This window comes from Chionomys nivalis, chromosome 9 (genome assembly GCF_950005125.1).
Source record: "Chionomys nivalis chromosome 9, mChiNiv1.1, whole genome shotgun sequence".
NCBI classification, from domain to species: domain Eukaryota; kingdom Metazoa; phylum Chordata; class Mammalia; order Rodentia; family Cricetidae; genus Chionomys; species Chionomys nivalis.
In genome coordinates, this window is record NC_080094.1 from 82,926,461 (window position 1) to 82,953,366 (window position 26,906).

The following is a 26,906-nucleotide window of genomic DNA, read 5'->3' on the forward strand; positions in this document are numbered from 1 at the left end:
TCTGTGAGTTCCTAGCCAGCCTGGTGAGACCTGTCTTGAAGTGATAACACAAACTAAACCTGTATTTGTTTCCGATGACTGTGCTGTCAACTTCAGCAGTTTCTCAACCTCAGTTATATACTGGAAGTTTCCTGTTTTTTGGTGCATTCAGTATTGAATGAGGCAGCCAAAGGTCACTAGTCACAAAAATAAAACAAAAAAAACTCTCCAATGTGGCTTTTAGGTATTTTTCAAGCCAAGTGAGCCTGGGACTGAGACGAGGGGTTCTACAATTTAATATGTATATATTTTGATGTCCAAAGCACGGTGTTGTGCTTCCAATTTAGGATTTCCAAAAAGTTAATGGCCAGCCTTATAAATAGTACAGAGAAAGCAATTCTGGCCAGAGTGGTATCAGAGCAAGGGGTGTGGGGATTGTGTGTGTGTGTGTGTGTGTGTGTGTGTGTGTGCTTCTATTCCTGTGGATGCCCAGTCCTATTTTTAGTATCTCTTTCTTTAAAGAATTTTTTGTTGGCTAATTTATTTTATTATTATTATTATTTGGATTTGAGACAGGGTTTTGCCACGTATGTCTGTCTGTTCTGAAACTCTCTGTAGACTAGGCTTGCCTTGATCTCAGAGATCACCCACCTCTGCCTCCCACATACTGGGATTAAAGATGCGCTTCACAAACACCCATTGCTAATTTATTTATTTTTAGTGTGAGTGTTTTGCCTACATGTATGTTCGTGCACCACATACATGCAGTGACTGTGGAAGCCAGAGAAGAGTGTCAAACCCTCTGGGACTGTAGTACAGATATTGTAAGCTGTCTTGTCATTGCTGGGAAATTGAACTGGTCCCAGAAGACCAGCCAGTGCTCTCAAGCTGTCCTCGAAGAATCTTTTTAGCCCATTTTCAGTTTCTCTTTGGTTCAGTGAAGCTGCTGTATTTAGTGTTCTCTGACTACTTGGGTGCTTTTTGTCATCTAGAACATTATGTGTTACCTTTGTGCTTTCCCCTCCTCACTGTCTTTTTGTTTGTTTTTTGAGGCAGTGTCTCACTTTGTCATCCTGGATGGCCTAGAACTTATTGTGTAAGCCATGTTGTCCCAGAGCTCACAGATCCATCCACCTGCTTTGCCTTCCCAGTGCTGTGCGTGCCACCATACCTGACTTTCTCACTGTCTTCTGATTTTGCGAATGTATATGTTTGTGTGTGTATGCCATGGAAGCCAGAGGCCAACAATCTGTTGTCTGCTTACATCACTCTCCACCCTATGTTTTGAGACAGTTTCTCATTGAACCTGGAGTTTGCGCATTTGGCTGGGCTGCCTGACCAGCGATCTCTCGGCTTTGGCCTGTCTTTACCTCCCCAGCACTGGTGTCATCACAGTTCTCTTGCTTGTGTGGCAGTCACTGTACTGACTGAGCCACACCCTCATACCCCTCTCTTTCTATTAGGCAGGATCTTCCCACGTAGCCCAGACTAATCTCTATCTAGATAACCTGCTGCCTCTACTTCCTGAGTCCTGGGAGTTTTGTTGCGTTCTACGGTGCCTCTTCTATCATTTTAAGGATGTTTCGAAAGGAACAGCAATAAACATTGAAGACTTTACTCTTACCCAAGTTATTCGTGTTATTTTGTTGATGATTTAATATTTATAAATTAATTGGTAATAGAGTTCAGAGATAGGCCCTGAGTTCAGTGTAACTAACTCACAAACTTGTAAAACAAAACAATAAAAAACAAACAAACCAAATACTGAAGCCCCCAAACAGAACTTATCAATCATTTCTGGAATTTTTGTTCTACTTTTATTTCTGGGAGTTGGGTTCAAGGCCTCAGGCATAGGAGGTAAGCACTCTCCCACCTGAGCTGCACCCCAACTGGGATCTGGATTTCTTGAGATAAGTCTGGATTTGTTACCCAGTCTGACTTTAACCTCACAAGCCTCTGGCATTGGCCTTCTTAGTGCTGGATTATAGATACGCAGTTTAGATTTTTTTAAATTTATCTGTTTATTTAAGTAAAACTCTTTTTTAAAAAAATATTTATTTATTATGTATACAATATTCTGTCTGCATGCATACCTGAAGAGGGCACCAGATCTCATTACAGATGGCTGTGAGCCACCATGTGGTTGCTGGGAATTGAACTCAGGACCTTTGGAAGAGCAGGAAATGCTCTTAACCACTGAGCCATCTCTCCAGCCCCAAGTAAAACTCTTCTAATTTCTTTTTTCAGTTAAAATTACTGTTTCAGTGGACTGGGGGAGAGCTCAGTGGCAGAGTGCCTGCCTGGTCTGCACAAGGTCCTGCTTTTGATTCATAGCCCTGAACCAACAAAAAGAAACTTTCGAACTAAGGTAAGTAAGTACAAGAACCTGCCTGTCTTTTCAGTCAGCTGTCCTTTCCCTTTAGTTCATTGTTGCCATGTGTACTTAAATCCTGTTCTAGAATTTTCCAGCTGGCACTTAGTTCTTGGTAATATGACAATTATTACAATGGTGGAATTAAGTTTTTCAGATAATCCTTTTAAAGCATTTAGTATGCTGCAAGTCTGAACATGTGCTTTATATTTTGAGCATCAAAATGTTACTTGTTATGAACTCTGTTAGTGAAAATGTTATGGGTAGAATGTTACAAAATAGAAATTTTCTACTTAATGGCTAATACATCATGTTGTTGTTATTTGTCTAAGTATCAAAGAAAGGTCTTAATTAAGTGAGAGTACTTCTTAGACAGAAGCTCCAAGTAGCAAGTCATGAGGACAGGCTGAAGTATGTTCACAACTTAACTGATTTTCGTTACAGAAGTCCACCCATTTGCCTCTCTGGTTAATATTTCCAGAATTAAATTTCAAAAACCAATCAGTGTTCAAGGGAAGGGAATTTTCATTAGCTGTAGGCTAGGTAAAGAAGCAGGTATTGGTAGGAAGGAATCAGATTTATTCAGGGGCCAGTAGTTTTGAAAAGGTAGTAGAGCTTATTCCTCAGAACTGTAAAGGACATTCATAGGGGGTTGAGAGGAGCAAGGTCAGGATGCTACACGTAGCCAGGATGGCGAAGTAGCCTCTTCTGTCAAGAGAAGGGTCCCTGTTATAGGAAGGAGTACCTGAAGTTTATAGTGGGATGACTGCAATTACCCATCGGTAAATGCTCTCATTTTAGGAAAGGTAACATATCCATTACTTGCACTTCTCTTTGCTTAGCTGTCTTGTTTCTCAGCAAATTGGAATTTTTTTTTTTTTTTTTTTTTTTTTGGTTTTTCGAGACAGGGTTTCTCTGTGGTTTTGGAGCCTGTCCTGGAACTAGCTCTTGTAGACCAGGCTGGTCTCGAACTCACAGAGATCCACCTGCCTCTGCCTCCCAAGTGCTGGGATTAAAGGCGTGCGCCACCACCGCCCGGCTCGGAATTATTATTTTAATTGTTCCTTATAACTGATAGTGCCCTTAAAACCTTGATCAAAGCTGGGTGGTGGTGGCGCCTGCACCTTTAAGGGGATGGTGGATCTCTGAGTTCAAGGCCAGCCTGGTCTACAAGAGCTAGTTGCAGAACAGGCTCCAAAGCAACACAGAGAAACCTGTCTCGAAAAGCAAAAAAACAAAACCAAAAACAAAGACAGCCTTAATCAAACTAATGTATTTCCCTAGGTACCTAGCATGTGTGTGTGTTGCTGGTTCAGAATCAGTCCACTCCACTCACTCTGACTTTACGTGGGGATAACTAAAAGTCACCTTGAAGTCGTCATATTTTCTGGCTTATCGACAGTCCATGACAATGCTTTACTATAATTAGTCCCTCGATGGTCTGCTTGAGCTTTACAGCCTACGCTTGCAGAATGCAAAGTAATCATCCAAGTGATTTTCTTCTAGACAAGTAATACTGTCTGCATTACTGTGATAGATGTGAAAAAGAATCTACCCACACACACCCCAACAGACTCTCCACAGTAGCATTTAATAGCTGACATGGTAGTAAAAGAGGGGGAAAAGTTTAGTTGTGGGTCTTATTTTTGTTGTTGTTTATTCTGTGAGTGAGTGGGTGTGTGACTGGCGCACTGGAAAACCACAAAACAACCTATGTGTCAGTCTCTAACTGCAGCCTCCTTTGAGACAGGGTCTCTTGTTCCATGCTGCATGCTTCAGACTGGTTAGCCTTTGATTTCCAGGAGTTCTCCTCTCTCTGCCTCTGTCTTCCTGTAGCAGCCCTGGGATTACAGATGGGCACTAACACCCCAGATTTACTCAAGTCCTCACACTTGCCCTCTCAGCCGTCTCCCCAGCCCCATGGATCACCTTTTAAAATTCACACCAAGTTTCCCTTTTTATTCTTAGGGTACTTGAAAGAGCAAAACAAAAAGTAAAACTCTTTATCTTGCAAAGGCAATGGATTGTAAGGGAGCACTAGAGATCGCTTTCTCCCCGTGGGGCATCAGCCCCTTATGTAGCTAGCTGCCCACTTCCTTCAGAGCTGCCAATTGTACAGAAGGTCACAAAATCCATAAAGCATATACTGGCAGTTCTTGTAGCAGGAATATGATCATTCCCCTGGAGTGTGAAGAGTGGGCGGTGTGACCCACAGCGCGTTTTTATCTCCCGTCCGTTTCTGTATTGCTCAGAACCTTGGGGTGATGAACCCTGTTAAAGGACAACATTAGCCGGGCGGTGGTGGCGCACGCCTTTAATCCCAGCACTCGGGAGGCAGAGGCAGGCAGATCTCTGTGAGTTCGAGGCCAGCCTGGTCTACAGAGCTAGTTCCAGGACAGGAACCAAAAAGCTACGGAGAAACCCTGTCTCGAAAAAATCAAAAAAAAACAACAAAAAAAAAAGGACAACATTACAATCATTTAGAGTTCCAGGCTGGCTTTATTTTAGATCCTATAGTTGGACAGCTAGGAAATAAATGTTCTGATGAGCTGAGCAAAAAGAGTCTTTATAGACAGAAAGGGCTCAAGAAAGCAGACCAGAGATACATGAAGATTTGTAGTTTCATTTCAAAGCCCGTGTTTTTGAAGTCATATCCAGAAATATCATTGCCCCTACCAATGGAATTCTGTCTGTTTCTAATGCTTTCATAGTTTCAAGTCTTTTTTTTTTTTTTTTATTTATTATGTATACAATATTCTGTCTGTGTGTATGTCTGAAGGCCAGAAGAGGGCACCAGACCTCATTACAGATGGTTGTGAGCCACCATGTGGTTGCTGGGAATTGAACTCAGGACCTTTGGAAGAACAGGCAATGCTCTTAACCTCTGAGCCATCTCTCCAGCCCCCCATAGTTTCAAGTCTTAAACATTAAGTCTCTAGCCCATTTTGAGTTGAAATTTTTTTAATATAGTGAGACAAAAACTGTACACAAACATCCAATTTTCCTAACAAACAGTGTTCTTTAAAGAGACTGTCTTCCTTTTTGGAACTTTTTGCTCCTTTTTAAAAGTCATTTGAAAGAAAATGTCAGGGAGCATTTCTGAGCTTTTATTTTGTCCCTCTGGTCTGTGTCTGTATTTACGCCCGTGCCCTCCTGCTCTAGTCGCTCTCTCTGTGCATTTGGAAGTCAGGTTGTGCAAGAATCTCTGCTTGATTTATTTATTTTTGGTCAAGGTTTCTGTGGCTCTTCGGATAGTTTTCCTGATTCTATACACGTTTTGGGGTTTTTATTTCTGTTTCTGTGATAAATGTCATTGGCTTTTTTTTTTTTCTTTTTCTTTTTCGAGACAGGGTTTCTCTGTGTTTTGGAGCCTGTCCTGGAACTAGCACTTGTAGACCAGGCTGGTCTCGAACTCACAGAGATCCGCCTGCTTCTGCCTCCCGAGTGCTGGGATTAAAGGCGTGCGCCACCACCGCCTGGCTGTCATTGGCATTTTGATAGGAATTGGACTGACCCTGTAGATCAGTTTGGGTAAGACATTTTTAAGATTATTAATTCTACGGCTGGCGAGATGACTCAGCAGTTAAGAGCACTGGCTACTCTTCCAGAGTTACCCATCTTCAATTCCCAACACCCCCCTGACAGCTCACAACTGTCTGTAAGTTCAGTTCTAGGGGATGTGACACTCTCACAGAATATATACAGGCAAAACACAAGTGAACATTAAATAAATATATAAATCTTTTTAAAAATAAAAAATAAATGTTTTAAGATTATTAATTCTACTTAATGAACACGGGATATCTGTTTACTTATGTATTCAATTCCATTTTTTATTTTTTATAGTTTTCAATCCTAAAATCTTTCACTATTTTGATTAAATTATTTCATAAATATTATAACTGTATATGAGGGATTTTTTTTCCTAGTTACATAGTTTGCTGTTGACTTATTAAAGGCTACTGATTTTTGTATTTTGATTTATCATCCTGGAATTTTACTGGATTAAATTTTTAGTTCTAATGGTTTATTTGATAAGAGTCTTTAGGATGGGGCTAGAGAGATGGCTCCTCAGAGGTTAATAGCACTGGCTGCTCTTCCAGAGGTCCTGGGTTCAATTTCCAGTAACCACATAGTGGCTCACAACCATGTCTTATGAGATCTGGTGCCCTATTCTGGTGTGAAAGCATATATGCACACAGAGCACTGTATACATACATTTTAAATAAATTTAAAAAATAAAGTCTTTAGGACTATGGTTCTCAATCTTCTGGATGCTGTGACCCTTTAATACAGTATCTCATGCTGTGGTGACCCCCAAACATAAAATTGTTTTCATTGTTACTTCATAACTAATTTTGCTACTGTTATGGATCATAGGCAGAATATCTGATATGCTACCTCTGTGAAAGGGTTGTTCAGCCTCCAGAGGAATTGCAAACCCCAGTTAAAAAACACTTCTGTGGGGTATTTATTGGTTTTTGTTTGTTTGTTTTCTTGAGTTTGTCTAGAACTTCCTATGTGGACCAGGAACTCACAGATCTTCCTGCCTCTGCCTCCCAAGCACTGAATTCATAGCTGCATGCTATTATGCTTGACTTTCAATTACTTCTTTGCCTATTTGAGTGCATTTCCCTTTTTTCTTTTTTGCATGTTTTTGTGCATGTGTGGTAGCACATGTGTGTACATACACATGTATGTAAAGGTGCACGAGGAAGACATGAGTGTACATGTATCTGGTGGGGGTACCCATGGAGACCAGAAGAGGGCTTCTTATTATTTGGAGCCAGAGATACAGGCATCTTTGAACTGACATGGGTGCCGGGATCCAAATTCCTGTCCTGCAAGTTGTCTTAACTGTTGAGCTATGTCTCTAGCTCTGTGGATGATTGCTCTTATAAACCTTATTACTAGAATAATGTTGGGCATGAGTCTTCAGAAGCAGGCCTAAGGAAGCAGAGTGTTCTCTGTCTTTGATTCATAGCTCTGTTTTCCCCCTAGAGAGATTATTGTTACAGTCTTGAAGTCCCATCCCCAGAACCTATATAAATATAACTGGGCAGGGAGGTGGGGAGTCTTGTAATCCCCGAACTGCTGAAACAGAGATCTGTGGATCCCTGGGATTTGGTAGCCACACAGCCCAGATTACTTGTGAGTTCAAGGCCAATGAAAGACATTCAAAAAGAAGAGCTGGACTATGTTAATTGTCCTCTGTTCTCCACATGCAATCTTTTCTCTCGAGTTTACTGCTGCTATTAGATACCACCCATAAAGAAATTCAACTGGCTTATCTTGTCTGGTAGGACATCATAAAACTCTAATTGCAGAGCAACAAAAAGAAACCTCCCATTGCATTTCCCCACTGCGTCTACTAGCATTAGCTCACGCCCCTTTCTCCACTTGTCCTTCCATATGACTGCACAGCTTGCAGTGGTGCCTGTGCAGTCTCTGCTTTTCCCTTTCTGTCGAAGATCAGCTTCAACATGACTCTTACCTTCCAGGGTGGGAGCCGAGGATTAGAATTATTAAGAGGAACAGAGATATAAGAGACAGAGCCACAGAACAGCATCAGGAGGGAAATTGAGTGAAAATCGTTTATTTTCAGGTTGAGGTAGAGCTACGAGCCAATGACCAGTTGTTTTGCTTTTCTGACCTTCAGGTAGATCCCCAATTTCTGTCTCTGGGTTTGTATTAATCGCGCTAAACTTAAGAGCCATTAACATGACTCAGTGGTTAAAGACACACTTAAGTCTAATAATTTGTATTAGATCTGAGGACCCATGCAGTCGAAGAACAGAACTGACTTCCCCAAGTCAATCATAACATGCATGCATACACACATATACTCATGTAATATTTCAATGTAAGGTAATGTAAATGTTAAAAAATTTGAACTAAGAAACAACCTAAATGTTTTATTAACAGGTTTGTGTGTGCGTGTGTTTTATTTTTATTTTTCCAAGACAGAGTTTCTCTGTGTAGCTTTTGGTTGTCCCGGACTCATTCTGTAGACCAGGCTGGCTTTGAACTCACAAAGATCATCCTTCTTTTGCCTCCCCTTTGCTGGGATTAAAGGCGTGCACCACCACCGCTGGATAGCAGTGGATTTTTATCTGTTTACTTTTTGATTGTGTTGCTAAGGATATAACCTAGGAGCACATTCTCTACCATTGAGCTCTACTTCCAGCTCAGTACAATTCACTTTAGAAACTGCCCTGTCTTCATAAAGGGAAGCCCTCTGTAAACTGCCGCTGTGTGCAGCAGTGGAGAGGGTTTCTTTATGGTGATGAAGTCAGTGATGGTTATCTTTTAGTTATTTTATTGACTGGACCTTCTGGAATATGTTAGAAATGTTTTATAGCTTGATTTGGAATGAGATTCTCTAATACATATCAAAATATTTACTATTCTGTTTACTCAAGAATTGTGCATTTCACTAAGCTATATCTCCATAAGTTAAGTGTATGTTAAATCTCAATACATTATTCAATAAAATTAATTTCCTGCTTGAATGTTCTCCTTTGTTTACCCGTTCCCTTAAAACCATTCTCTCAAGCTGTAGGTCTTCCCTTTGGGGTAGAACAACCTTTTCACAGGAGCCACCTAAGAGCATCAGAAAACACAGTACTTATGTCATGATTCATAACAGTAGCAAATTAGGAAGTCGTAACAAAAATAATTTTATGGTTGGAGTCGCCCCAATGTAAGGAACTGTATTAAGAAATGTAAGGTCTGCAGCACTAGGAAGGTTGAGAACCACGGTTGTAAAATGAAATCATTAAATCTTACTAAAGTTGCTTTTCAGTTCTCCACATGTAAACTCTGGCACAGCTACATTCCCTTCTACTGTCAGCCTGTAGTCAGCTCTCCTAAAGTGTCCCGCCAATCGGGTCTGCGCTGGAGCTTTATCCTTGACCTCAAGCGTCGATTCTCGTTAAGAACCGAACTGGTTTCCTTGCTTCTCATTCTGCGAATCAATCTAGGCTTTATCAATCAGTAAAGTTATCTCGGATGAGGGGCTGCTCCCAGGGCTGAAGGAGACTGTGTCTGTGGCGCAGTAGGCACGCTGCCCCTGTGCTCTGCTGGCATAGCTCTTTTACTTCCCTGTCCATTCAGACCCTTTGAAAACGGATACTTCGCATCTCCAGACATCTCTTACTCCCTTACTAACATGGCCGGTCATGCTTTTTTTTCCCCCCCAAATATTTACTTGCTTATTTAGTCATTTCAAACCAGTTCATACCAGTTCACTCTAGGATGTATGAGGAAGCGTGGGCACTTATGTGCTTTGGAAATTTCTGAACTGCCTTCAGATTTAAGTGTTTCCTATATGAGTTTGTTATTCTGAAGAAAGGACTTTTCTTTTTTTTCTTGTTTTTGTTTTTCGAGACAGGGATTCTATGTATCTCTGGCTGTCCTGGAACTTACTCTGTAGTCTAGGCTGGCCTCGAACTCACAGAGATCCACCTGCCTCTGCCTCCTAAGTACCGGGATTAAAGGCATGTGCCACCACCGCCCAGGTCCTTTGGTATCTTTAACTGAAAGATACTGATTTCTTCCCACTCCCATGTGACTATTGTACTCCCATCTGCTCTGACATCATGATCTGGATAAAGTGTCAATCATACTTGTCATCTCTTCTGTCTTGTTACAGGTTCTTACAGGCGATGGAAACTGATCTCAGTTCCCAGGACAGAAAGGACCTGGACAAGTTTATTAAATTTTTTGCACTCAAGGTAATGTGTTCATCATTCTCTTCGGCTCCCTTGGTGATGGAGCATAACAACCTGCCAGCTTGCCCATTTTCAGGGACACTTGTGTTGTAAACCAAGCTGTGAAGTGTGGGGGTGGAACTGGGGGTGTAAGTAAAAAGTAGCTCCAATTTTCCACAGCTACTTGTTCAAAAGAAATTTTTTAAGGCTATGTGTAGAAATGTCAAACTGTTATGCCAGGTTATTGGCACAGTATTCTCTTGGGGTGGGAACAAAGACTGAACTGGAATGACGCTCCCCACAGCGTTAACTCACTGCAACACCCAGTGTGTTACTTCTCATTGCTGTGACCAGATTCTTGACAGGAAGCAAAGTAAGGGGAGCAGGTTTGCTGTCTCATAGTTGAGGATGTAGTCCCCGGTGGAAGCTGGAGGCTGCTTCCTCACATCGTGCTGGATCAGGAAGAAGAAAAGGGAAATTCTGCTGCTCCTCTGGCTGACTTTTGAGATAAGGCTTCACTTTGTGTCCCAGGCAGGCTTCAAACCCATGGAAGTCCTAGCTCAGCCTTCCAAATGCTAGGATGACATGTGTGAGCATTGCTCTATACTCTTTTTTACCATTTCACATTGGTGTGTGTGTGATGCTCGCATGCGTGTGCACATGCCCCCCAGCACTTGTGTGTAAGTCAGAGGACAGCTTGCAGGACTCTGTTTCCTGTGGGTCTTGGTGATTGAACTTAGATCCTCAGGTTTGCTGAGCTGTCTTGCCAGTCCTTAAATGTCGGTCTGCAGTGTATGTGTGCCTGCGTGTGTTCTGGTGTTGGATTCTCGTCCTCATGATTGCCCAGCCAGCATTTAGTCCAGTGCTCCAGCCCAGAGTAGGACGGTTCCACCCACACACACCCTCAGACACACCCAAAGACACACTTACTAATACAGTACAATTGTTTATGTTTTGTTTCGTTTCTCTGGAACTTGCTTTGTAGACCAGGATGACCTCAAACTCAGAGATCCGCCTGCCTCTGCCTCCTGAGTGCTGGGATTAGAGGCGTGCGCCACACCACCCAGCTTAATTTTTTTTCTTTTTTGACAAATTTTTAGTGCAAAAATTGACAATTAGAATTAACCATCCCGTGGATCTCTGAGTTCGAGACCAGCCTGGTCTACAAGAGCTAGTTCCAGGACAGGCTCCAAAACCACAGAGAAACCCTGTCTCGAAAAACCAAAAAAAAAAAAAAAAAAAAAAAAGAATTAACCATCCCATCAGTTTTTATGAGTTTTTCTCTTCCCAGTAAGTGGAAAAGTCCAGGTGAAATTTGACTATTGTTTTTCTGAATCTAAAGGCCATTTCTACCTGTATCACTCTTCCCTTGCAACAACTCCTGTGCAAGCCATGCCATCGGTTCTGATGGTAAAATGATCTGCAAGGTACGGGGCACACGAGAGAACTGTATGGGTGATCGTGCAGTTCTTGTTTTTTTTTTTTTTTTTTTTTTGGTTTTTCGAGACAGGGTTTCTCTGTAGCTTTGGAGCCTGTCCTGGAACTCCCTTTGTAGACCAGGCTGGTCTCGAACTCACAGAGATCCGCCTGCCTCTGCCTCCCGAGTGCTGGGATTAAAGGCGTGCGCCACCACCGCCCGGCTGTGCAGTTCTTGTTTTAAAGCACTGTGACGGCCCAAATGTGTGTCAGCAGATATTTGTGAACATCATGGCTACCACGTTCAGCTTCCCTTCTGCCATGAGCACAAGTCTCAAACTGCTTTTTACTGGCTGATACCACCCTGAGGAATGCTTGGGTATTGTTCTGTGTGCACTGTCTTTCTGTCTGCCTTATGCTTCTGCACTCTCTAGAGCAGAATTATGACTTAGTAGAATTAGATAGCCTCAGGCTGGAGAGATGGCTCAGTGGTTAAGAACATGGACTGTTCTTCCGGAGGTACTGAGTTCAATTCCCAGCAACCACATGGTGGCTCACAACCATCTGTAATGAGATCTGCTGCCCTGTTCTGGCCTGCAAGCATACACGGAAAGAATGTTGTATACGTAATTAATAAATCTTTAAAAAAAAAAATTAGGTAGCCTCATTTTAACCCTGCTTTGGCAGAATTTTAACCCCATAAGGAGCTAAATCTTTTTCTTTTATTATTTTTCTTTTTCATTTTTTTCACCTCCCCCACTTTTTCTATTTCTGGCAGTGCTCAGGCTCTAACCCCAAGCTATTTTTGATTGTGTGTTTTGTTTTCAGACTGTCCAAGTAATTGTCCAGGCTCGACTTGGTGAAAAGATTTGCACCCGTTCATCTTCTTCCCCAACGGGTTCTGATTGGGTAAATTCCTTTTCTTTGCTAATGGCTGTGTATACTGTGGTGTCTGTCAAAAAGAATGAATAGGGACTGGAGAGATGGCTCAGAGGTTAAGAGCATTGCCTGCTCTTCCAAAGGTCCTGAGTTCAATTCCCAGCAACCACATGGTGGCTCACAACCATCTGTAATGGGGTCTGGTGCCCTCTTCTGGCCTGCAGGCATACACACAGACAGAATATTGTATACATAATAAATAAATAAATTATTTTTAAAAAAAAGTAAAAAAATAAAAGAAAGATGAATATGAAATGTTCTACTGCTGTGCAAGGCACACTGCCCATAGAGCTGCTGATCAGTGGGCCCATTTCTAGAGACAGCGTGTACATTCTTTATAAAAAATTAGTCTCCTATTTATTTGGACCTTGACTTTCTGCTGTAACTTGACAAAATATAGTGCTTAAGAGATAAAATAATATGTTGGTAGGTAATCTGTGTAATTAACCTTTTTAGCCTAAGACTTTAGCTTTGGTCCAAACTGCTTCCCATAGGAAAGGAAGAAGTGTCTTAGTGTTCCCTTTTTTTTTTAATATCTTATTTTTATTTAATCAACATTTGTTTTGCTTGCATGCATATTTGTGTGAAGGTGTCAGATCTTGGATTTACAGTCAGTTGTGAGCTGCCATGTGAGTGCTGGGAATTGAACCTGGGTTCTCTTTAAGAGCAGCCAGTGCTCTTAACTGCACAGCCCTCTCTTCCAGCTCAGCTAAAAGCAGTACCTGCATGCACTACTCTGTGTTCCCATAATACTCCTTGAGAGGGTTTTACACAGAAATCTCTCCTGGTTTTTAGTTCAATTTAGCAATCAAAGACATCCCAGATGTCACCCATGAAGCAAAGAAGGCCCTGTCAGGGCAGCTGCCTGCGGTGGGACGCTCTATGTGTGTGGAGATCTCACTCAAGACTTCTGAGGTAAGGCCACGCTAGACTTGCTTTTCTTACTTGGCATGCAAAGCTCTTCATCCTCTGATTCCAATTCATTTTTAGCTTTATTCATGTTCCTTTTCTTTATGAATTTCTCATCATTTTTTGAAGGAATTGGGGGTTTTTGGTCCAGGGGGTTTAAGATAGGTTTTTCTGGGTAGCCCTGGCTGTCATGGAACTCACTTTATAGACTAGACTGACCTAAAACTGGCCTTAAGAGAGCCACCCGCCTCTGTCTCCCAAGTGCTGGGATTAAAGGTTTTTGGAACCACCGCCTAGCAGAATTGGGGATTTTTTTTTTAATATTTATTTATTATGTTTACAATATTCTGTCAGTGTGTATGCCTGCAGGCCAGAAGAGGGCACCAGACCCCATTACAGATGGTTGTGAGCCACCATGTGGTTGCTGGGAATTGAACTCAGGACCTTTGGAAGAGCAGACAATGCTCTTAACCTCGGAGCCATCTCTCCAGCCCCAGAATTGAGGATTTTTATTTATATTTTTTGCTATACTGGGAGTTAAACCCAGGTGTTGCCCATGCTCATAACACATTTAATCTTTTCCTGCCTACTTGTTCAGAATAATGTACAGAGGAACAGTTTGGCTAATGTTATCGACTAAAAGATTTTTAAATTAAGGTAATAATAACCTTTTCTAAACTGGTGATGTCACTTAAAAATAGCACCTGTAGAAAGGCTCTTCTGTCACTTAAAAAGTGTCCGTCTTTGCAAGGGCAGTTGGAAAATATTATCAGAGGGTTTAGGGCTGGGGATGCAGACTGTAGGTAGCACAGCCTAGCCAGCGCACAAAGCCCTGAAAAGTTCTAAATATGTATTCTTGTCAGGTATGGTAGCACGGTTCCCCAGTACCAGCCCTCCAGAATTGAGGCAAGAGGATTGGGGGGCCTTTGGCCAGTTTATCTTACATAATGAGACTCCCTTGTTGCAGTTTTAATGTATGTAGAGCATGAGACTCTGTCTCAAAAAGCAAAGCCTAGGGTTGGTAGGATGGCTCAGCAGGTGAAGTGTTTGTCACCAAGTCTGATGAGAATCCTGTATGGTAGAAGAGACCGAACATCAGAAAGTTGTGCCCTGACCTCCATGTGTGTGCTGTGGCCACCTACAACTAAAGGAAAAAGGGTTTTCTTGTAGTGCTAAAAAATTAGGAATATGTTAAAAGATGTGAGACCTGGATAGATACAGTGGTTGTCATAGTCTACAACGTAACCATGAGCAGTGGACCAGAGTGTGGAGATTGCTAGTGTAGCTGAGTAGATTCATGGTGAGCGTGGAGCCTGGAGTTGATCCCCAGCACCGCAAAAGAAAATAAAAATCAACCTCTCTCAATTTTTCTCCTTTTGTCTTTTCCTCCTCTCTGTAATTTTTAGTTAGAAGGAATATTCCTTGGTGTGTTTATTAAAAAAGAAGATAAAAGCAGCACACATAGCACGATCCAACTCTTTAGAAAAGCTGTTGTTTCTTCTGTTTCATTTGTGGTCTCCAGTATTTCTTGTGATTGTATGGTGACAATTCAGATGATTTTAAATAATTGGAATATATTTCTCCTGTGCCATCTGTAGGGAGACTCCATGGAGTTGGAAATTTGGTGTCTTGAAATGAATGAAAAGTAAGTGTCACTGTGTCGGACTCTTTGGTGTGGCACTGGGGATGGGTAGTGTCCGCAGATGAAAGCGGACTTCGCTGTTGGCATTCCTCTGGTCAGCAGAGCCAGCAGGCTTTGCTCTTACTTGCTTCATGCTTGGCTTCCAGCCTAGGCACAGAGGTGACCTTCAGAGGGAGCGAGGTTCCAGAGCATTGGTCACAATGGGAAAGGGACGGCAGCAAGGCTGCAAAGGATTTGCTTTCCCAGTGTAGCTTGTGATCTCCTTCTCCATGGTATTGCTGGGGCAGCTCTCCAGTGAGATCTCCTACACTGCTCTTTCTCCACACTGGTGGGATGGAATGCCACCTCCTTCCCCTGGTTCAGTCTCACCACCTGCCTGAAGCTTGACTTTGCTTTTCCTTAAGTAGAAAGCAGTTGACAGACTATCCAAACTTTTTGTAACAAATAGGTTTTCTTTCTCCAGATTTTTTTTTTCCCCCTCAGATGTTCTATATAGAATTAAATTGCTCCTAAGACAGAACCTTGAAAATAAGCAGCAGGTTGAGTATAATTTGCAATATTGTTAGGTTGTTTTTAAGTGTGCTGCTTTTTTTTTTTTTTAAAGTAGATAAAAACATAGTGGGCTCTTCTGCTCCTTACCTGTGTCTAACGCCAGAAGCAGCATACTCTGGCTTTAGCAGTGTATTGGTGGCACTATTTATTTATTTATTTATTTATTTATTTAAAATGGTTTTTCGAGATGCGGGCTTTTTCTGTGTATTCCTAGATGTCCTAGAACTTGCTCTGTAGAGCTCTGGCCTCAAACTCTGCCTGCCTCTGCCTCCCAGGTATTGGGATTAAAGGTGCAGTCTACCACTTTACAGTGCTAGAGCTCTTCAGTGCCTCTTTAGTGCAGAGTCGCAGCATTCCATACCATAGACTGGCAGTGTCTTTTTGTTCCTCAGGTGTGACAAAGAAATCAAAGTTTCCTACACTGTATACAACAGACTATCACTGCTGCTGAAGTCTCTTCTTGCTATAACGAGGGTGACACCAGCTTACAGACTCTCGAGAAAACAAGGGCATGAATATGTAATATTGTACAGGTAAATAGCAAGGATCTTGATTTACTCACCAGCTTCCCTGCAGTGTACATAGTCTGTTTGGCATTTACATGTTTTAGGATTGTGTTTTTATACAGGCATTTGGTTCCAGTATTATTTCTATAGTTTTGGAACTTTCCACATGAACCCCAGCTTTTCAGAATTACCAGACCCACTGTCCTTTTGTCTCTATGCAGTTATGGCTCCTGTTGAGTGAATGTTGAGGTCCTGCAGATACACATTTCAAATCCGGAAAGGGAGTTTAAGAATTTTACAAACAGGGGCTGGAGAGATGGCTCAGTAGTTAAGAGCATTGCCTGCTCTTCCAAAGGTCCTGAGTTCAATTCCCAGCAACCACATGGTGGCTCACAACCATCTGTAATAAGGTCTGGTGCCCTCTTCTGGCCTGCAGGAATACATGTAGACAAAATATTGTATACATAATAAATAAATAAATATTTAAAAAAAAAAGAATTTTACAAACAAGCCTTGGGCCTGGGAAGATGACTTAGTGGTTAAAATCCTTGTCATGAAAGCATTGAGAACCAGAAGTGAATGCCAGGTGGGCACAGCAGCCCCCTTGTAGGCCAAGGGAAGGTGGAGGTGGGTGTAAATTGATTTTTTCTTTGGGCTGCCAGCTCAAAAAAACCAACACGGAGATTTGTGAAATTATGAATTATGAAAGCTCAGCTGATAGCTTAGGTTTGTCCCTCTAGTTACTATAACTTAAATTAACCCAGCTCTATTCATTTGCATGTTGCCATGTGACTCATGGCTTTTACCTCTCCTGAATGTTTGTTCCCTCTGTTTCCACCTTCTTCTTCCCAGAGTCCACTTCTGATGTAGGGGGGTCTTCTATCTATCTGTTGTTTCATTGGTTAATTAATAAAGAAAACTGCTTGGCCTGATAGGTCAGAACGTAGGTAGGTGGGAAAGACAGAACAGAATGCTGGGAGAAAGAAAGCAGAGTAGGTCAGACGCCATGCTGCCATGCTTCTCCGATCCCAGACGGACGTAGGCTAGAATCTTTGTTGGTAAGCCACCACCTTGTGGTGCTACACAGATTATTAGAAATGGGTTAAGTAAGATGAGAGAATTAGCCAATAAGAGGCTAGAACAAATGGGCCAGGCAGTGTTTAAATGAATACAATTTGTGTGTTGTTATTTCGGGTGTAAAGCTAGCCATGCCGCCGGAAGTCCCACCTAACCTCTTTCTGCCTAGATCGTGGCCATTCAGCTCTTTATTACACCAGTCAGAAGGTTCCTTAGGAGAACACAGAAAAGAAAAGCTTTTTCTTGGAATAAGGAATAGGGTGGGCCTCTTGGAAGAGATGACCATGAACTGCATTGAGGCAAGCACAGCCCTAGCAAGTAGAAATGCAAGAGAATGACAACCGCTCACATATGGCGTGGACGGTAGCTGGCCAGGCAGCGGTGGGCAAGGTGGGGACAGAGCACTCCTCATTTTACTTTGCCAGATGACCGTGCATGGAGGAGTCTGGGAGAATAAAGTATGAGAACAGGGGGGAAGCTAGGCCTCCCCAGTCCTCCAAGACTGTTCTGTGTTAGTCAGGAGCTCTTGCTTTAGTCTTTCTTTGGAGGGGGTGGTTTTGGTGTTTCTAGACAGGGTTTCTATTTGTAACAGCCCTGGCTGTCCTGGAACTCTCTCTGTAGACCAAACTTGCCTCAGACTCACAGAAATCTACCTGCCTCTGCTTCCCAAGTGCTGGGGTCAAAGGCCACCGCCCACCTATGTCACCACCTCCCCAGCGGTTTAGCCTTTGTCAATGTAGAGCTGACTTGTAGAATTAGCATATTAATATGAAGGAACCAAAGGAAGACTTGCCAGTTATACTGAAACAATCCTATTCTGAGAATATTTATGCAGTCATTCTTAACTCTCTTGATAATATCCTAACAACCTATGTCTTTTTCCTCAGATGCCAGGTTGAGTGTTTCTTGAAAAGTACTAGACTCTTAATGGCTATAATAGATTTTTTTCTATTCTTCACTTATTTCTTACTTTGTCGGTTACTTTTCTTGTTGCTGTGGCCAAAAACTTTATAAGAAACAAGTTAAGAGCAGATGAGGTGGCTCATCAGGTAAAGGACTTGGTACAGAAGCGTGGGTGTGTATGGAGGCGCTGTGATTTCTGCCATCTCAGGCCGTCTTCTTCATCATTCCTTGAGCCGAAGGAAGGTGCCCATGCCGATAAGGGAAGCAGGGCAAGTTTAGGCTGTTTCTTGGTATTTTAAACATAGCCTTTGAGAATATAGAATGGGATGTCATTTCTTTCTTTCTTCCCTACAGGATTTATTTTGGGGAAGTTCAACTGAATGGTTTAGGAGAAGGTATGTATGTATTCGGGCCAGAAACATTTGTAGAATTAAGAGCTAACTTCAAAGATGAGCCCAGCTGCTACTTGGATAGTGACAAACCTTGTATCACACATACCATAGTTTCAGAATGTATAGTACAGTAAGCAACAGGTAAGGAGCCGGGCCAGTTGTCCAAGTAGCTACGAGGGCCGACAATAATATTTCAGAAATTCCTGTAAGAACTCATTGTTTGGGGTTTCTCCCTCTCCTGTCTTTCTCTTACCCTTCCCCTCTTGCATTGAGCATTGCAATTAAACATTGAGCTCCATACCCAGACCTTTTTATTGTGGTTTCTGTTTTGGGTTTTGGGTGTTTTTTGTTTGTTTGTTGTTTGGTTGGTTGATTGGTTTTAGTTTTAGTTTTTTTATTTTTGGTTTGTTTTGTTTGCTTGCTTGTTTTGCTTTTTTCTCAGACGGAGCTTTTCTGTGTAACAGCTCTGGCTGTCCTAGAACTCACTCTGTAGACCAGGCTGGCCTCTAATTCAGAGATAGTAACCTGCCTCTGCCTCCCTGAGTGCAGGGATTAAAGGGATATGCCACCACTGCTGGGCATTTCTTTTAGTTTGTTTAAGATCTTTGAAGACAGTGTCTTTTACTGGCACTGGATCAATAGAGAATACATTGCAAGTGGGAAACACACACAAGAAACGGAAGCTGCTTTCTTCATATGCTGAGTAAATAGTGCCAGTGATTTTACAACAGACTGGCTAGGGGTCCCATCGGCATTCTCTGGAAAAAAGCCGATATTTTCTCTCTTCTTCTAGGCTTCCAGACAGTTCGAGTTGGAACAGTGGGCACCCCTGTTGGCACCATCACTCTTTCCTGTGCTTATAGAATTAATTTGGCATTCATGTCGACCAGGTAAGGAAGCTTCTTAGAGTTCGTAAGAACTCTCCCAGTGATGTTAAAATTTCTCTCCCAACAAAACTCCAAGGCTAAAACTACAGTTCACATTGCCAAAAGCCACCTTTCCTGAACAATGCAGCTGAGACAGGGAGAGCACATCACTGTCACACTGGAGATTTCAGATGGCCCCAAGCCAGCCTGTCCAGAAATAGTCTGTGGTTTACATTTGGAGACAGACCTGCTGGAGCTGTGAAGTCAGGTTCTCTGTGGACTTGAAGGTAACTGGGAAGAAATTCTAACAAACATTGCAATGTGCTTTTTGCATTACAGGCAATTTGAGAGGACCCCACCTATCATGGGGATTATCATAGATCACTTTGTTGACCGTCCCTACCCCAGCTCCTCTCCCATGCACCCTTGCAATTACAGGTAAGGACTGGGAGATACTCCCTCAAGCTGCAGCTAAGTAAAGCATCCTGGCTGTGTGAGCAGAAATGAAAAGGCTAGTTCCTTTCTTGCTTCTGCCTGTTAGGTACACCAAGGCTTGAGCCACAGCGTCTCCGGAGCTCACTGAGTGTTTAGAGTCATGGTAGTTGTCACTTTCTCCCGTAGACTGCATAGGCACCGGGAATTTTTGGACTATGAAAAATGCTTTTGGATTGCCATTTATAAACTCTGCATAAAACTTCTTGACATATATCCCGGCTTTTCCTAAGCACTGTTGGTGTACTTTCTGAAGTTGGCTACCATCATCATCAAGTTCACTGTTCTCTCCTCCTCCACTCTAGAACTGGTGAGGATGCTGGAGTCACATACCCGTCAGTGGAAGACTCTCAGGAAGTCTGTACCACCTCTTTTTCCACCTCCCCTCCCTCCCAGGTAGGGAAAGGGTTGTGGGCTATTGTGTGTATTCGTGTGGGCTTTAGGGAATGTTGTCCAAATTTAGCTACAGCCCCTTTGGTGATTACAGTTATTTTAAGGTCCTTTCTCCAGCAGTGATAGTGCTCGTTCCCAGGCTAACCATTCTGCTGTCACCTCAGCTCCCCAACACTCAGTCACAGAGTCCTACTGCATTCTGACACCAGGGAAGCACTCTAACCTGCATGGGGTGATTTAGGTTGCAGGGGTGGGGGGGTGGGGGGGTTGTTGGTTGGGGTTTTTTTTTTTTTTTTTTTTGGTTTTTCGAGATAGGGTTTCTCTGTAGCTTTGGAGCCTGTCCTGGAATTAGCTCTTGTAGACCAGGCTGGTCTCGAACTCACAGAGATCCACCTGCCTCTGCCTCCCGAGTGCTGGGATTAAAGGCGTGCGCCACCACTGCCCGGCTGTTTTTTGTTTTTTCGAGACAGGGTTTCCCTGTAGTTTTTAGAGCCTGTTCTGAAACTAGCTCTTGTAGACCAGGCTGGCCTTAAACTCACTAAGATCTGCCTGCCTCTGCCTCCCGAGTGCTGGGATCTTTTTTTTTTTTTTTTTTTTTTTTTAATCTTTCGAGGCGGGGTTTCTCTTTGTAAGTACCCTGGCTGTCCTGGAACTTGCTCTGTAGAGCAGGCTCTAACTCAGAGAGATCCCCTTGCCTCTGCCTCCTTAGTACTGGGATTAAAGGCGTGCACCATCTTGCCTGGCAGCATCGCTTTACTTAATAACTGGCACAGCTCTCCCTCTGCCTGTCCACATTCTCTATCCACATTTCAGCCATTAACTCCCCACGTGAGTGAGTCTGGGTGGTGCACCCAGTTCCAGTACAATATTCTGAAGCCCTCATTCTCAGAGGAAGCATTGCTGTGGTCTGTACAGCAGGTATGGGTTGAAACTGTGGGACAGGCAATCATTATTTCTGCTGACTGGACTTTGTAGACTCCTCAGACGCCTTTACCATCCACCTCATTGCCTTATCTCTTCCACTTGGACTTCGGGTTTTTGTTTTTGAAATAATTTCTCACTGTGTATTCTTGGCTGACCTAGAACACGCTATACAGACCAGGCTGGCTTTGAACCTGTGGCCATTCTCTTTTTCCTCTCCCTCTTGAGTGTTGGAATTACAAGCATGCACACTATGACTTTTGTATTATTAGTTTCTTCTAGACCTATTTATTTTTCTTTTTGAGATGGGGTCTAAATGTTCAAATTTAGCTACAGCCCCTTTGGTGATTACAGTTATTTTAAGGTCCTTTCTCCAGCAGTGATAGTGCTCGTTCCCAGGCTAACCATTCTGCTGTCACCTCAGCTCCCCAACACTCAGTCACAGAGTCCTACTGCATTCTGACACCAGGGAAGCACTCTAACCTGCATGGGGTTGACCAGGCTGACCTTGAACTCACAGAGAGTGCTCTGTCTCTGTCTTAGTGCCAGGATTAAAGGGCATGTACCATCATGCACTGCTAAGGTTTTTTTGTTTATTTGAAACAAGGTCTTATCACTTGAAATGCAGCCAAGTCCAACTTTGAATGCCTGATCCTCCTGCCTCCACCTCCCAAATGCTAGGATCAGGCATGTGTCACCAAGCTCAGCTACCAGTTTATTAATGGGGAGATTTTTCTTGTTAAGTTCTTTTATGTTAAAAAAATTTTTTTACTACATTTATTTATTTTGTGGTGGTTGGGGTATGCTACACTACACCTGTGGAAGTCAAATGTAAAGCTGAAACAGAAGGAGCCCAAATAACCAACATTTGTATAAGTAGCCTTGAGATTCTAAAAATGCCCAAGCTGTTATTCTGAAGTTCTCCCACCTGCAAGACCATGTGAATACACACACAGCCTTCAGTCACTCCCAAGATGACATAGGAAAGTGTACCTCCGAGCTTGCTAACAATCTGGCCCACAAATTTTATCTCTTTAAGCCTGTGCTGAGGGTTCCTGACCAAGTTCACCTCCACTCTGCTCAGGGCCTCCCAGGTTAGCTGTTCCTTCACTCCACCCACACCTTTCCAGCTGATGACAGACTAATGCTTGGTGTGGGTTTCTGCTTTGCCATGTCATTCCCATGTGAGTCAGACAGGCTGACAGGTATGCCCTGAGGGAACTGTCACTTCTCAGCACCCTCCTAGTTGCTGCTTTGAGAACCAGCATGCATCTCCCTGCGTCTCTCCTGGGTCGCCACTCTCTGTCCAGCTTTTCACTTGCTGCCCCTTCCGGAGGTTTTTGCCATTTCTTTCTCAAGTCCCTTCTCTTTCTCTCGTTTCTCCTGTCTCTGTGTCTGTGCACAGTGTGTGTTTACTGTCACAAAGGCACATTCTCAGACCCCTCCTCCTGTGCTGACGGACACTCTGAGGGTCCCCATGGCAGGACTGGCCTTTTCCCATCAAGTGAGTTCCTAATGGGAAGAAGGGGATGTGCTGAGATGGACAGGGTACAGGGCAGAGTTATTTAGTCCCCGAGCATTCTGTGGGCTTATTTTAAGGCTTAGTAATTGATTTTAACAGGACATAGTCACCCTTCTCCTTCCATTTATGTAAAAAATACATGGAGTTATTTATATCAGATTTCCAAATAAACAGTCCGTGACTGGTAATCTTTCTAAATTCAATATAAATAGGAGCCGTCCATTCCCTGGGGTGGTAGAAGTGTCATTAGAGATCTCAAGGACAAAGGAGAAAATAGGGTGACACGGGAAATTCTCCCCAGGATTGTGCCCAGGAGATCCGCTGAGCTGGAAGCATAGGGAACTAAGGAGCCAAGCAAGCACTCAACTGCTGAGGCCTTTGGGGGGCTCTAAAGTTATTCCCAGATCAAACAAGTATCTGTTCTCATAATGAAAAAGGCCTGGCTCACGCCTTGTTCCACTGGGCTCTCTGCTCCAAAGGACTCTGCCTTTCCGCTGAGCTCCAGCAGGGGTCACATGCTAGGATTGCCTCTTTCTCCCTGCCTCTCCTGCCCTCTGTTTTCTCTTGCTCAGCTCTCAAGCTCTCGCCTTTCCTATCAGCCTGCTGTCCTGGGCCTTGGATCGGCTGACCTGGCTTATCCAGTAGTGTTTACTGCTGGCTTAAACACTGCACACGCTCACCAGGTACCTTTAAGGATGGGGAGGACCACGGGCTTCCCAGGGCTGCCTCCCCTCCTTAGGGGCAACAGAGTAGCTTGAAGGACTGAAATGACTTTCTGAGAAGATCGATCCTCCAGGGTTTCACTCTCTTCCCTTCTTTCTCCCTCTGTAGTCATGCATGTCTTTCAGTAGCCACATCTCAAGAGAATTAAGGTCCAGGATGGCTGCCTACCTAATGGAGGCATTGGTGAGGGGAAAGCTTATGAGGTTCGCCTGCTGCGTGACCGTGCTGTAGTTCATTTTGTCTTTCCATTCCCTCCAAAGCTGATGGTTCCTGGGAAGGAAGGTGGGGTACCTCTTGCTCCCAGCCAGCCTGCTCACGGCACCCAGGCTGACCAGGAGAGACTGGTGACTCACACACCTTCTGAGGGAACCCACTGTGCTGCCACGCCATCTAGCAGGTGAGTTTACATCATGGCACAGATAACCTGAGACAGACTCAGCTTGATACTGCTTGCTCCAAGGGTGAAGGTCTTTGAAGAGAGTAATACTGCAGCAAGTATATGAGGAAGCTATCTGGGGCTTAGCTGCTGAGAGGAAATAGCAGGGCTTTCTTTTTTTTCTTCATGTATTTTAATAGTGTGTGTGTGTGTGCGTGCATACACGCACACAAAAGTCACCATGACTGGAGAAAGTACCTGTTTCTTCCTCCCACCGTAAGCACTGTCTCTGGAAAGCTGCATTGAAAGCTGTCCTTCCCTGCCCTGCCTTTATTTGGACAGGCTTGGGGTAATGAGAACGACATGTTCCTTCACCCACAAACTTTCTCATTAGAGAAATGCCCAATGCACTTTTTCATTGGCACAGTGGAGTAGTAGGGGGGGAAATCATTGGAAAATAATTTATTCTATTCCTGTCTTTATGAATGTTGATCCTTTTTCGCCCCAGCTCCGATCACATGGTCACAGGAAGAGCTGTTAGTCACTTAGCGCTCCAGTTTTCTTATCCTGGACTCCTCCTGGTATTGTTTAGGAGTAGCTGAAGACAGTGGGCCCTGGATGGTGAGGGCTCAGAGGTTAAGAACACTGACTGTTCTTTGGGTGGCCCTGAGTTACAGTGTAACGTTTTATTCACATGTGTGACCATGTTAGTTGTTCCAGCAAGTCTAGTCTTCTTCCAAGACAAAAAGCAGTGCAGTGGTATCAGCTAGACTGTTTTTTTTTAATTAATTTATTTATTATGTATACAATATTCTGCATGCCTGTATGCCAGAAGAGGGCACCAGATCTCATTATAGGTACCTGGGAGGCACCCTGTGGTTGTTGGGAATTGAACATATGGCCTCTGGAGGAATAGCTAGTGCTCTTAACCTCTGGGCCATCTCTCCAGCCCCCCAGCTAGACTTCTTGCGCAGGCTGCTTCATGGGAAGGTGAGCTCAGGGACTAGAGTTGTTCTGTGGTCAGAGAGTGAGCACCACTTCCTCTTCCTTCTGCAGTGAGGACACTGAGACTGTATCTAACAGCAGTGAGGGACGGGCCTCACCCCATGATGTCTTGGAGACTGTCTTTGTCCGAAAAGTGGGAGCATTTGTCAACAAACCCATCAACCAGGTGATTTTCCTGCCACTGCCCTCACGGATATCTGTTCTTAATAAGGTCCTGTGGAACTGCTGAAATTGACTTACAGTTTTTTTTTTTTAATTTAATTTTATTTTATTATGTATACAATGTTCTGTCTGCATGCATGCCTGCCCGCCAGAAGAGGGCACCAGATCTCATAGATGGTTGTGAGCCACCATGTGGTTGTTGGAATTGAACTCAGGACCTCTGGAAGAGCAGTCAGTTCTTAACCTTTGAGCCATCTCTCCAGCCCCCTAAACTGCTGAAATTGATTGCAAAATTTGTGTGTGTGCAAGTTTTTTGTTTGTTTGTTTTTTGTTTTGTTTTGTTTTTCTTTTTTTCTTCAAGACAGGTTTTCCTTGTTGCTTTGGAGCCTGTCCTGGAACTAGCTCTAGACCAGGCTGGCCTTGAACTCACAGAGAGCCACCACCACCCCAGCCCGTGTGTGCAAGTTTGTCTTTGAAGAGGATCAGCAACAGTGGGCCTGTGACACACTGCTCCTCAGTTTCTGTGACTAAGCATTCCCAACTATATTCCCATAGTCCTCTGCTGTGAACATATGTGTTTGGAGGCCAGGGCGATGTGATTGGCCTAGCTGTGGAAAGCTGCTGGGCTTCTAGGCTGCTGGCAGCCTGTAAGAAACAAGTGTGCTAAGGAAATTCAGGCAGGAACACTTCTCTCCTTTATCTCTTCAGGTGGCCCTGACAAGTTTGGACATACCCTTCGCCATGTTTGCTCCCAAGAATCTGGAGCTGGAGGATGCTGATCCTATGGTGAGCCCACCAGTGACTACCAGTTTCCAGTAGATGCTGCCATGGTCGTCCTTCCTGGGCAGTCACTGAGTCCTGTACAGGACTTAAGCCAGGCTCCTTGGCTTATGAATTTGCAGCCATCATTGTCTATCTGTCTGTCTCTCTCTCTCTTTTCTTTGTTTGTTTTGAGATAAGGGCTCTGTGTAACCCAAGAAAACCTCCAATTTGAAGTTCTCTTGCCTCAGCCTCCTGAGTGCTAGGATTACAGTCATGCTCCTCCATGCCCCGTGCAGCAGTGTGTTTTTGCCATAGCTGTCATTTCCTGTTCAGAGTCTGCACTGACTCCGCCTTATTCTGAATTAGGTGAATCCCCCCGATTCCCCAGGGACCACGTCTCCTCTCCACGGCAGCCTGCACTCAGATGGCTCCAGCGGGGGCAGCAGTGGCAATCCACACGACGACTTTGTTGTGCTTGACTTTGTAAGTTACAGTCACCACCCGTGGTCTTCGCTGTTCTCTGAGTAAAGCTAGAAGCATCTGCTGCCTAGGAACGAGATGTTCACTTCGGATGGGGTGGTGCCCAGCCTCCAAGGGTGCTCTGAGGAAACATTTGGAGCCCTGTCAACAGCAAGGCTTTCGGGGTCACATCTCTGGGGGAAATGCAGTGTGTATCTGCTTTCCAGAAGCCCTCTGCTTAGGAGGAGTTTGAAGGGAAGGTGATAAACCTAACCAGAGGAAGGGATGGCATCCTCAAGACTAGAGTGTAGCCCAGACAAGCAGGGTACAAAGACTTTTCCTCTACTTAGATGAGTCTAGAAGACACTCTTGTTGACTAGTTCCTGGAAAGTAGGGGTCGTGTCATTAGATAGCTCTCTTTTGGTTTTCCTTCATGGTCCAAAGATGAACTAACCTGAGTTTGTGTTGTTTTTAAAGAAACCTGCTTTTTCTAAAGATGACATTCTTCCGATGGACTTGGGGACCTTTTACCGTGAATTTCAGAATCCCCCTCAGCTGAGCAGCCTCTCCATAGATATTGGAGCCCAGTCTATGGCGGAAGACTTGGTATGGAAGCCCCCTCCCTCCCAGGGCTCCTCCTCTCGCCTCCTATCCTCATGTTGGCAGCCAGGTGCCACAGGCGTAGAGCTTTCTTCCTGTTACTGCACGCTGCCCCTCTGCCTTCTGGGCATCACTCTGTAGTCACACCTGACATGCGCATGCCACCTGCTGCTCATCTTGCTGCCTTGACTCATTTTCCTTTTTCACAACACTTTAAAAATATTTAT

The 26,906-nt window shown here is 43.7% G+C and overlaps 1 protein-coding gene across 6 annotated transcripts in view; it reads left to right on the plus strand.

Annotated features, from left to right (window-relative positions):
- Window positions 1-26,906, plus strand: part of Atg13 (autophagy related 13) — a 34,971-nt gene that overhangs the window by 5,230 nt on the left and 2,835 nt on the right. The window contains exons 2-18 of one of the 6 annotated variants that reach the window (XM_057780716.1): window positions 2,227-2,347; window positions 10,005-10,086; window positions 12,307-12,387; window positions 13,213-13,332; window positions 14,925-14,971; window positions 15,913-16,053; window positions 18,361-18,401; window positions 19,192-19,288; window positions 19,604-19,702; window positions 20,062-20,152; window positions 22,476-22,574; window positions 23,165-23,275; window positions 23,576-23,712; window positions 24,748-24,862; window positions 25,567-25,644; window positions 25,987-26,103; window positions 26,557-26,685. In XM_057780716.1, coding sequence (XP_057636699.1) covers window positions 10,018-10,086; window positions 12,307-12,387; window positions 13,213-13,332; window positions 14,925-14,971; window positions 15,913-16,053; window positions 18,361-18,401; window positions 19,192-19,288; window positions 19,604-19,702; window positions 20,062-20,152; window positions 22,476-22,574; window positions 23,165-23,275; window positions 23,576-23,712; window positions 24,748-24,862; window positions 25,567-25,644; window positions 25,987-26,103; window positions 26,557-26,685 — 1,572 coding nt within the window. In that variant the 5' untranslated portion in view covers window positions 2,227-2,347; window positions 10,005-10,017. The remainder of the gene's footprint in view (window positions 1-2,226; window positions 2,348-10,004; window positions 10,087-12,306; window positions 12,388-13,212; window positions 13,333-14,924; window positions 14,972-15,912; window positions 16,054-18,360; window positions 18,402-19,191; window positions 19,289-19,603; window positions 19,703-20,061; window positions 20,153-22,475; window positions 22,575-23,164; window positions 23,276-23,575; window positions 23,713-24,747; window positions 24,863-25,566; window positions 25,645-25,986; window positions 26,104-26,556; window positions 26,686-26,906) is intronic. The other 5 variants (XM_057780718.1, XM_057780717.1, XM_057780719.1 and 2 more) reach the window with 5 other exon arrangements.